The following is a 12,094-nucleotide window of genomic DNA, read 5'->3' on the forward strand; positions in this document are numbered from 1 at the left end:
AATTTTAATTGAGGCAACCTTTGACGAGATCTTGGTACTGAAGGTCTTGAATTAATAGATTAGCTGTGAGTCCAAAACTGTAAATACGTGGGTTTTGGTGATCAATTCCAAAAAAATTGGGACACTTAACGAAAGGCATTTGAAATATTTCTATAATAGGCAGCACAATAGCAATGCCTAAGCAAAGAGTGATGTGCAAAAAAATGTATTATTATTATTTTTTTATTTTTTTTTAGACCAGGGCACTTCTTATGCTTCGTAGAAACTTCAAATGAAGCTCATTCGGTGGGAAATTCAAAGTATTAGTGCCTTTTTTTAATAGTCAAAAGTGACTGGAAGGCAACTGGCCCCCTTCCCCCACAGCCCTCAGGAGAAAGTTTGTAATTATGCCCCGTGGGCATTTAAGGTATCAATAGAAAAGGTGGTCCTACAAATTTCGGAGGGGAATCACTGGATTAAAAACCATAAGTTTTACTGCCCTTCAAGAGTCAGAGTGATTGGAGGGCAACTAGCCCCCCTTCTCATCCTCTTTTCCCCAAACGCACACGATCAAAATTGTAAGATAGCCATTTTTGTTCAAAATAATCAAAAGATTTTAAAACAATGTCTTCTAGGTGGACACAACACCCTAGAGCCCAGGGGCAGGGGTTATAAGTTATGCCTCAGGATATATAAGATTTTTTATTAAACAGTTGGTCGTATCATATATCGGGCTTAATTGATTGGGAATGGGAATTTCTAGTGCCTTTTTTAAGAGTCAAAATTAATAGAGGACAACCAGCCCCCCTCCCAACCTTATCATTCTCCAGAAGAAATCCAATCAAAATTTTAAGAAAGCTATTTTTTTAGCATTATTTGAAGAGCCAGTAATTATGCCTTAGGGGATGTCAACCTCCCCACAGTCATCAGGGCAATGGCTGTAAGTTAGGCAATTCATTTGTTGTTTACTTATACTATATATTATTGAGAAATGCATGTTTTGACTTTACTTTCCAAAACAATGAGGGGCATTCAGGTAAGCCTTTAAGAGAACGTTGAGGGGAGTGTTGTACTTTATCAAAAAAAGTTAAATGTATATGGATTGTCAAAAGGGCATAGTTCAGGAATGACTGAATACACTAGTTTTCAGGAAATTATAAGGGCGATGATCCAAAAGGCAATATTTGTATGCTACCACTACTACTAACACTACCCCCACTACTACTGCTACCACTACTAAAATTACCACACTAAGTTTGAGCTAAATCAAAAGACGCTATGTGCATGCAGATTGTCAAAAAATGAATCTCAAAAATTGATTTGGGTATTATGGTAGAACTTTCAGAGAAAGCTTAAGGGGGAAGGTCATCTTACCAAAAGGCAATATGTGTACGCTACCACTAACGCTAATATCACTGCTACATTTACTACTACTACTTCTATATCAATTACTTGTGAGGCTAAGAGCATTGAGATGAAAATTTCAAGATGTATATGATTATACAGAATATCAAAAGGATATATCGGCAATGTCATAGCAATTCTATTAAATAAAATATTCCAGGACTTGATGAGAGGGATATTCTATTGATTAAAAGGCAATACGACTACTGTATACTATTACAAATTATGTTCTGGTCTTGAGAAAACTTGTTTTGTGGAAAATGTTTTTGAAAATAATTTTTTAATAAAGTCATAAAAGGATTGTACAAAGTCTCAAGGATATATACAAAAGTTTGAGAATACTTCAGTAAAAATTTTCTCAGACAAAAGAATTCGTTGTTCCCAAATATATTATTCTCAAATATTTTTATACCCAGGCATAAGAAGCAAATTCGGCTCTATCAGAGCTTTAGGTAGATTAAAAAAAATATATACATCGCAGTTTAATTTTACCTACATTGTCAGGTATCATTTGGAATCTATGAAATACGTTTTGTTTCCATAGTAACTGATAAAACATCCAAGATATGGGGAAACAATCATTTCTAAATGGGACCAAACTGAAATTTCACAGCAAGTTGTTTTCGGAAACTAGGAAAATTAAAAACTAGTCTTTGGGAAGCATATAAACTAGTATAGGAGTGTAAAAGTGGGACTAAGCAAACGTCTTGGAGAATCAACTTTTTCTCTTCTTTTTTTCAATGATAATTCAGTTTTGCACCGTATTTTCGAATAGCTATTGCCTAGTAAGTTTGAATAGTAATTAGAGCATAATTTATTCGATACAAAAAGAAAAAATTCACTCGATTCAGTAGATAGAAGTTGATAAGAGTATTTCGGTTATTTAACAAGTAAAACTTTTCTGAATTACCTCCATTTCTTTTTGTTTAATTTAAAATATTTTGTTGGTTTTCTCGTTGGTCTTTGTTCAGAGCTACACATTGCCATGTCTGCAAATGAAGGCAAAGTTAAGTCCCAAGGCTTCGTGTCAATGCAGTCCTGACTAAGATAGCGTAAGGAATACAACAAGCATTGTTATGAGGCCCCAGGTTTTTATGAAAACAAATTCAAATTAAAAAAATTTGCTGACATCACAGAGGTCAGACATTGGAGCCCTTGGATAGTGAAAAGAAAGAAAAAAGAAAATCAACAAACTCGCCATTTGTAATGATTCACAAAATGTAAATATAATATTGGCCTTAATGTACAAGCCTAAATTATCCTTTTTTATCCTTCATTATCCTTCATTATAGTTTTATAATAACATCACAGATTTTAACATGAACAAGCAAAATAAAATATAAACATTTGAAAAATGAAAAATTAGGCAAAACTATCTCGATTTGAGAAACTATAAAAATTGGGAAACTTTAGCTCGCAACCAGAAAAACAAATAATTAATTTCAAAATATCAGATTAAAAAACTCAAAAGTACAGGCTATGAAGTATTCTGAAGTAATTTTCTATAAGCGTTATGCTTATTAAGCTTTATGGTTCGACCTGTCAAACAGTTCGTGGTAACGAAATCATATGCAGCGCAAAAGTCCTACCTAGGTAAAGAGGCATGTGAGTACAATGTATTATTTATTTTTTATAGTTTTATTTTTTTTTTTTTTGGTTTGCTAGAACAGGGCACTTCGTATAGAAGGAGCTGTCTTAGATGCTTTGTAAAGGTCATTCGATTGGTTATTGAAAGGGATAGTGCCCTTTTTAATAGTCCAAAGTGGCTGGAGGGCGACCAGCCCCTGTCCTACGCCCATCATTTCCCCCAACACATCCAGTCAAACTTTTGAGATAACCTTTTTGTTCAGCGTAGTTGAAAGTTCCTCAAATTATGTCTTTGAGGAAGACACCCCCCAATCCCCCGGGGTAAGGGTTGTAATCTACGTCCTCGGGGCATATAAGATTTTTATAGAAAGGGTGGTGGTATAAAACTTCGGAGGGGGGCTCATTGTATTAGTAATCAGAAGCTCTAATGCCATTTTTGAGAGTCAGAGTGATCGGAGTGCAGCCACCCCCACGTCGCATTTTCATCAAATGTATCCGATAGAAATTATGAGTTAACCCCAGAGTCTGGGGGTAAGGGTTTTAAGTTATGCCCTAAGAGCAGGGCTATACCCAGAATTTTTTTTTCGGCGGTGTTATACTCGGGGATTTTTTTTTTTTGAGGGGAGGAGGTAAACAAAAAACTAACAAATCACATAAGAATATATTTATATCCATTTTGTTACGTTGTTACGAGCCAGAAAAACATTTCGGGGGGGGGGTCATACTCCCCGGGTACATTTCCTCCAGTAGTTCCTTTATTTGAGTTAGGCTGAACATCTTGTGTCTTGTCTTAAATAATTAAATAAGTATCTCAAAAGGAATCTTCGACCAAAATTATCGAGCTTTTGTAATTTTGGCTGACATTACTGCTTTCTGGTAAAATGACTAAATAGCATTTTACTTTTATACAATCCCTTTTCAAACAGTTCGTTGTAACGAACTGTAGTAAGGAGCGACCCGGCTCAATAGTAACCGAAACACTAAAAACTGGAATTTTGATACCAATAGTTACATCAAAAGAATCAAATTTTAATGCTGATTTTAAATTTATTAAATTTATTAAGTTTCATTAAGATTAGTCATACCCATCAAAAGTTACGAGCCTGAGAAAATTTGCCTCATTCCAGAAAATAGGGGAAACACCCTCTACAAGTTATACGATCTTAACAAAAATCACACCATCAGCTTCAGCGTATCAGAGAACCATGTTGTTAAAGTTTCAAGTCCCTATCCACAAAAATGTGGAATTTCGCATTTTTTGCCAGAAGACAAATCACGGATGCGTGTTCATTTATTTTTTTTTGTTTTTTTGTTGTTTTTTTTCCAGGGGTGATCATATTGACTCAGTTGTCCTGGAATGTCACAAAAGGGCTCATTTTAACGGAAATTAAAATTTCTAGTGCCCTTTTTAAGTGACCAAAAAAATTGGAGGGCACCTAGGCCCCCCCATGCTTACGTTTTCCCAAAAGTAACCGGATCAAAATTCTGAGATAGCCATTTTACTCACCATAGTCGAAAAACCTAATGACTACGTCTTCGGGGACGACTTACTCCCCCACACTGCCCGTTGGAGGGGCTGCAAGTTACAAACTTTGACCTGTGTTTACATATAGTAATGGTTACTGAGAAGTGTACAGACGTTTTCAGGGGGATTTTTTTGTTTTGGGGGGAGATTTGAGGGGGGCTTCGTGGGAAGATCTTTCCATGGAGGAACTTCTCATGAGGGAAGAGAATTTCAATGGAGGGGGTGCAGGATTTTCTAGCATTATTTAAAAAACAATGAAAAAATAATTATGAAAAGTTTTTTCTACTGAAAGTGAGAGGCAGCATTAAAACTTAAAATGAACAGAAATTATTACGCATATGAGGGGTTTACCTCCTCGTAATACCTCGCTCTTTACGCTAAGGGTATTTTTAGCAATTTCAATTATTTGTTCTACGGCCTTTCTGATTCAGGGGTCATTCTTAAGGAATTGGGACAAAATTTAAGCTTTAATGTAAAGAGCGAGGTATCGACGAGGGGGTGAGCCCCTTCATATACGCAATAAAAACATACGAATATAGAAGTTCACTACGTAATTTAATTCGTAAGTTACGTATATTTTTTACTTATGAAAACGTTCGTAAAAATTATAAATAATAGTTGCCTTTTTAAGTAGTCAAAAAATCGGAGGGCAACTAGGCCTCCTCCCTCACTCCTTTTTTCTCTAAATCTTGCGATTAAAATTATGAAAAAGCCATTTAGCCCAAAAAAATTAATATGCAAATTTCGTTTAATTATTTATGTGCGGAGAGCCGAGATCAAAACATGCATTAATTCAAAAACGTACAGAAATTAAACAAAAAGAAAACAAGTTTTTTTCAAATGAAAGTAAGGAGCGACATTAAAACTGAAAACGAACAGAAATTACTCCGTATTTGAAAGGGGCTTTTCCTCCTCAACGCCCCACTCTTTACGCTAAAGTTTCTTACTGTTTTAAAAATGGAGTTAAGAGAAAGAATCAAAGAATCAAAAGAATGAAGTCAGCTGACATACAGTCTTTTGCAGTTAGGGGAGGTGGCAGTAGCCAAACTCTTTTCTGTAGAGGTTTAAGCTTTAATCGTTTAGATCTATTTAGTCATTCATATTAGTAACTATTGTATGTTTGCTTGCTATGATTTTCTTATTTAATTTTTGTTTGTTTTGAGTTTGTTTTTTTTGCTGATCTTAAGTTAATATGGCCTTGGCTTTTCTTTGAAAAACTTCCTTTTTTTTCTTTGAAAAGTTCAAAGAATTTTTTTCTTTAAATTTGTATTTCTTTGAAAAGTTCCTATTTCAAAATTTTCTTTTTGTTTTAACCATTCATGTATCAAAACTAGTATAAAAGTAACAATATCAAAGTAACAAAGAATCAAAGTAAAGAAAGTATCAAAGTAACAAAGTAACAATAAGCAACTTGCGCAGCTTACAGTTTTTTCCACGGGGACTGGGGGGATCAGCATTGGAAGCATAGTTATTTGGCCTTTGGACTATTTTGGCAAAAATGGCTATCTAAGAATTTTAACCAGATGTCTTTGGGGGGAAAAGGTGGGGGAAGGGGGTTGATCACTTTTGACTCTTAAGAAAAGACGTAGAAGTTTCAATTTCCAGTCAAATAAGCCCCCTCCAAAGTTAATGCGACAAACCCTTCCACAATAACCTTATGTGTTAACTATGGGGACCTTGTATAAGTTACAACACCTGCCCCGGGGCTATGGGGGATTTTTCGCACTCTAAGTTATGGTTATTCGAATTTTGATTATTTTGAGCGAAATAGCAATTTAAAAATTTTACTCGAATAAATTTGCGAAAAAAACGCGCGGGATGGGGGGCTGGCGACCCTCATCACTTTCGTCACTTAAAAACGGTGCAAGAAATTTTGATTTCCAATTGAATGAGCCTCCTCTAAAGCTTATTCTATTACACTTTCCGTTAAAGTTTGCATGTTAACGGAAAAAAGGAAAAATTTAGGAAAAAAAGGAAAAAAAATTAGGAAATTTAGGAAAAAAAGGGCGTGTAGTGGGTTGGGGGCTGGTTGGCATTCAATTACTTATGACTTTTAAAAATGTAGCTAGAACTTTCAATTACCAGTCAAATGAGCCTCCTCCAAGATTTATACGACCATCTCTTCTTTAAGAATTTTAAATAGCCCTCGGTTATAAATTGTAACTATCGGGTTCATTGGAACTGTATTAATCATGGAGTAATTGCTGTAAAATTTTTGGACAATGTTGAACTGAATGGCCATCTCAAAATTTCGATCGGATATATTTGGGGAAAATAGGGCGTGGGGGGGCTAGTTGCGCCCAGATCCCTTTTGACTCCTAAAGAGGAACTAGAACTTTCAATTTCCAATCAAATGAGCCTCCTCCAAGATTTATGTGACCATCCCTTCCATAAAAAAACTTATTTACCCCTGAGCTATAACTTATAACCCATACCCCCGGGTCCTGTGGGATTATGTTAATCTCGGAGGCATATTTATATGATCTTTGAAAACTAATTTGAACACAATGGCCATCTCAAAAGTTATATCGGATTCATTCAGGGAAAAGACGGCAGTGGGGAGCTATTTGCCCTCCTGCCACATCGGACTCTTTAAAAGGGAAATAGAACTTCCGATTTCCAATCAGTTAAAACTTCTCCAAAGTTTATGTGGCACCTTTTTCATAAATCCAAAAACCGTATATGCCCGTAGGTCACAACTTACATCCTTTGCCCCTTGGCTATGGGGGAGTTTTGTTGACCACAAAGTTTTCGACATCTGGTTCTTGGCTTATTTAGAATAAAATACCTTTCTCAAAATTTCGATCGGATGTGTTTGGGGAAAAGAGGACGCAGACAGGGGAGAGTCTAGATGCCCTCCGATCTCTTTTGATTCTTCAATGGGGAACTAGAAATTTATATTTCCAATCAAATGAACCCCCTCTGAAGTTATGTGACAACCCCCTTCCCTAAAAACCTTAAATGTCCCCTTGGCATAACCTACAACACTTGCATCCGGGCTCTAGGGGATGTATCGACCCTGAAGTTTCTGTTATTTGATCTTTTAACTATTTTCAACAAAACAGCTATCTCAAATTTTGATCAGATACATTTGGGGAAAAAGGGCATGGGGGTTAGTTGCCCTCCAATCACTTTTGACTCTAAAAAGGACACTAGAACTTCTAAATTCAAATCGAGTGAGCCCTCTCTGACGTTTCTACGACCACTCCTTCCATAAAAACCTTATATGCCCCTAGGACCTAAATTACAACACTTACCCCCAGGCTCTGGGGGTTGTGTCGACACTAAAGTTATGTTATCTGATTTTTGAAATACCTTTCCCCGCGGAAAAAACCTTACCCAAAGTTTAAACCCCCAATTCTCTGTCCATATTTATATTCACGTGTTTCTTCCTGCTCTATGACAAATCAAAGAACAGTATCAGTAATTCACTGTGGATTCAAAAAATTAGGTCATTTACAAGAATCGTTTTATTTTCTTTACCTTTTCTGATGAGGAGCTTCTGAGCACATACACGTTCTGGTGGATATTTGCAGAAGTGGCAAATCAGAAAAAAGATTAATCAAAGAAGCCGGTTTAGTTATATAAACACAAATACGTGAAAATCTGATTGAAAGAGGTGTAAGATATTTATTGAAATGGATCATTCAAAACCCATATTTAAACAGCGGGACTCACATATTAATGGGGAAACTTTACTTTACATTCATATGCTAGGGTCTCTTACTAATGAATCCAAGCTCGGCACACTGGACACAGTTGTGCAGCTAAATTTTTAAGTTTGGAGGAGGGATTTAAGGAATGCGTCGACAAAATCGTCCAGTATGCCGACAAATGTGCACACACAAGCTAAATTTCCAAGATAAATTTTTCAAGGTATTGACACGCGGCAGCAACACCTTGGGGCTCTCCCTCCCCACCTTAATATGACCACTCTCCTCCTTAGCTGTGCTTCTGATAGAATATTATGGTTTTAACCGATTTAATCTTGGATCTTTCTCCCACGCAAGTGAACATTCATTAAACAAAAGGTATGGGTTATTGTATTCTTTTTTGTTGTTTTCATAGTATATATACGTTTTTGAAGTCATAATACATTTAGAACATTGCTGCACCAAGTGTATTGGCAACAAATATAATTTGATTTCATTTTACTCACCTGTACTACTCTCTCTACTATGGTCAGACTTATCTGGTGGCTCCACCCCCCAAGGACTGGGCAAGCAAAAATTACCTGAGGAAATTTGACACTATCTTCTGGACAAGTTGCGCCAAAAAAAAAATATATTAGCCAATAACCGAAGTTTTAGGCCCGACAATATCGGTCGGCCGATATATCGCTTGGACCCTACTTCAAATATGCCAATATGTATGTAAAAGGTCACTTACCGGTTGACAATACCACATACCGCCACGGCACACCGTTGGAACAATCATCTGCTGGAGGCGATCAAGCCACACTATAGAAACAGTGTTTGAGTCATACATCGTGACAGAGGTGAAATAATGTTCCCTGAAATTAGAGATTAATCATATATGCTGGTGAAATTTGGCAGACTGGTTTTGAAAAACATATCAGGCAAGGTCTTTTTTAAGTGAAAATGCCTATTTTAAGTAAATGTCTGTGTATTGCGTTCTTTTTGCTTCTGTTTTAGAGGAGATTTCTTATAAAAAAAAATATTTGGTTTGCACATGGGAGCTTCTCTTTGTCCTCTGTTGGTAAATCTTTTCATGGCTTTCGCTAAAACATCCGTTATTCAGAGTTTTAGACTTTCCCTTTGTTTTTGGGGAATATTCATGGATGACGTAGTTTATACTTGGAAGCACGGATTTGAATCCTTATATATTTTTCTTTAATATTTAAATAGCTTTGAAAAAAACAATGAATATACAGGTGAGTTTGAAAAAAATAATGAAACATAAAAGAGATCTTCTTTTCTCAATATATAGAAAACCTACACAGAGTGAGAGATGTCTAAATTTTACTCTTTCCTCGCGGTTTTAGTGAAAACAGGAATTGTGTTTTCTTGAATTTCCTGGGAATATCTTGATTTAGAATTATTGTATTTAACAGATATCTTATTTTATAATGGTTTTCCGATTAAATTCATAAAAGAGAAAATAGACACATTAATATAATAATAAAGTAAACGCAGTTTCACAGTCTTCCGAATTGAATTTGACAAACATTTATATTTCTTTACCCTATCACTAGGTCTGGGTGAAAAAGTAAAACAAATTTTACGTAAATACAACAACATTGATATATGATTTGAGTCAATTAGATCATTAAGTAGCTTTCTAAATTCTGGGAAGGACCGGACTCGTGGCAATTTGGGTAGTCGTGTGTTTATCGTATTCCTTTTCTTTTGGAAAGAAGGACCGGAGTCGTGGCAATTTGGGTAGTCGTGTGTTTATCGTATTCCTTTTTCTTTTGGAAAGTTTTACATTAACTGTAACCACCATAACTTTGCTGAACGACTTATTGAGCATTGTAAGTCAATAGATAAAGCTCTAAGATTTAGAAAGCCTAGTATAAATTTAGTAGATGCGACATCTCTTTAAAATGACAGAGGCTTGACACAGTGGGCTATGGAAGCAATTGAAATAATAATAAAAAAAATTGGCTAAAATTTCAATAAACAGAGATACAGGTAATTTAATATTGACTGTATTTATAAAATTCTTCTTAAAAGTGAATCATTAGCTAATGAGGGTAATAAGGTTTTACAAAATCACCAGGGGAATAGATTCAATGCAAGACTTAGGAGAATGACAGTAGTGGAAAGAAGTAAGAGGATTATTTTGCAACAAAATAACTAATTTTGTAAAACCGTTTTATCGAAATTATAGAAACGGAATTTTAATACCAATAGTTACCTCAAAAGAATCGTATTTTTATGCTAATTTTTCAATATATAGGTTTTCATCAAATATGTTTTAGAAAATAGGGGGAAACACCCCATAAAAGTCACAGAAAAATAACAAAAATCACACCACCAGATTCACTGTAGAAGTTTAAGGCTCCTATCTACAAAAATGTGGAATTTTGTTTTTTTGCCAGAAGACAGATCACGAATGCGTGTTTATTTGTTTTTTTTTTCAGGGCTGATCGTATTGACCCAGTGGTCCTAGAATGTCACAAGAGGGCTCATTCTAACGGCAATTAAAAGTTCTATTGCCCCTTTTAAGTAACCGAAAAATTGGAGGGAACCTAGCCCCCCTCTCACTCTCTTTTTTCCCAAAGTTACCGGATCAAAATTGTGAGATAGCCATTTTGTTAAGCATATTCGAAAAACCTAATAATTAAGTCTTTGGGGACGACTTAATCCCTCACAGTCCCAGGGGGAGGGGCTGCAAGTTATAAGCTTCGACCATTGTTTAAATATAGTAATGATTATTGGGAAGTGCACAGACGTTTCTAGGGGGATTTTTTCGCGTTGGGGAGGGATCAGGGGGAGAGGGTTATGTTGGAGGATCTTTCCTTAGAGGAATTTATCATGAGGGAAGAGAATTTCCAAGAAGAGGGCCCAAGATTTTCTAGTATTATTTAAAAAAAAACAAGGAGAAAATGAATACATAAAGCTTTTTCAACTGGAATTAAGGAGCATCGTAAAAACTTTAAACGAACAGAAATTATTACACATATAAGGGGTGCGTCTCCTCCTCAATACATAGCTCTTTACACTAAAATATTTTTAGTAATTTCGATCATTTATTCAACGGCCTTTGTGATTCAGGGGGTCATTCTTAAAACAAATGGGACAATATTCACGCTTTAGTGTAAAGAGCGAGGTATTCACGAGGGGGCGAACCCGCTCATATACGTAATAAAAATATACAAATATAGAAGTTCGTTACGTAAATTATTTCGTAAGTTATGTATATTTATTATCAACAGGAGGGCAACTAGACCTCCTCCCTCACCCATTTCCTCATCAAAATCGTCCGATCAAAACTTTGAGAAAGTCATTTAGCCAAAAAAAATAAATATACAAATTTCGTGTTAATGATTCATGTGTGGTGAGCCCAAATCGAAACATTCATTAATTCAAAAACGTTCACAGATTAAATTTACAAAAAATAAGTTTTTTTTAACTGCAAGTAAGCAGCGACATTAAGAATTAATACAAACACAAATTATTGCTTATATGAAAGAGGTTGTCCCCTCCTCAAGCCTCGCTCTCTATGCAAGAGTTTTTTTTATCGTTTTAAAAAGTAGAGTTGTGAGAAAGAGTCGAACTTAAGCGTAATGAGCGAGGCGTCGAGGAGCGGACAACCCCTTTCATATACGGAATAATTTCTGTTCTTTTTAAGTTTTAATGTTGCTACTTATTTGCAGTTTAAAAAACTTGTTTTTGTGTTTAATATAGTAAAAGAAATAATATCCTACGGTGAAATATCCTTAAATAATTTCTTTTTTCAGTTCTGGTTTTATCGACTTCACTTTTTGTTAGGATCAAATAATAAAAAAACAGTTCTTATAACTGAAAGTAAATTTCGTATATGAAAGGGGCTGTCCCCTCCTCAACAAAAGTAGAACTGTGACAAAGAGTCAAACTTTAGCGTAAAGAGCGGGGTGTTGAGGAGGGGACATTC

At 35.6% G+C, this 12,094-nt stretch overlaps 1 protein-coding gene across 3 annotated transcripts in view; it reads right to left on the reverse strand.

Moving 5' to 3' along the window:
- The window catches only part of LOC136036251 (inactive dipeptidyl peptidase 10-like), a 209,248-nt gene that overhangs the window by 64,598 nt on the left and 132,556 nt on the right, over positions 1–12,094 (reverse strand). For all 3 annotated transcript variants that reach the window (XM_065718370.1, XM_065718368.1, XM_065718371.1), the window contains one exon: positions 8,885–9,008. In XM_065718370.1, the coding sequence (XP_065574442.1) occupies positions 8,885–9,008 (124 nt within the window). The remainder of the gene's footprint in view (positions 1–8,884; positions 9,009–12,094) is intronic.

This window comes from Artemia franciscana, chromosome 15 (assembly GCF_032884065.1).
Source record: "Artemia franciscana chromosome 15, ASM3288406v1, whole genome shotgun sequence".
NCBI classification, from domain to species: domain Eukaryota; kingdom Metazoa; phylum Arthropoda; class Branchiopoda; order Anostraca; family Artemiidae; genus Artemia; species Artemia franciscana.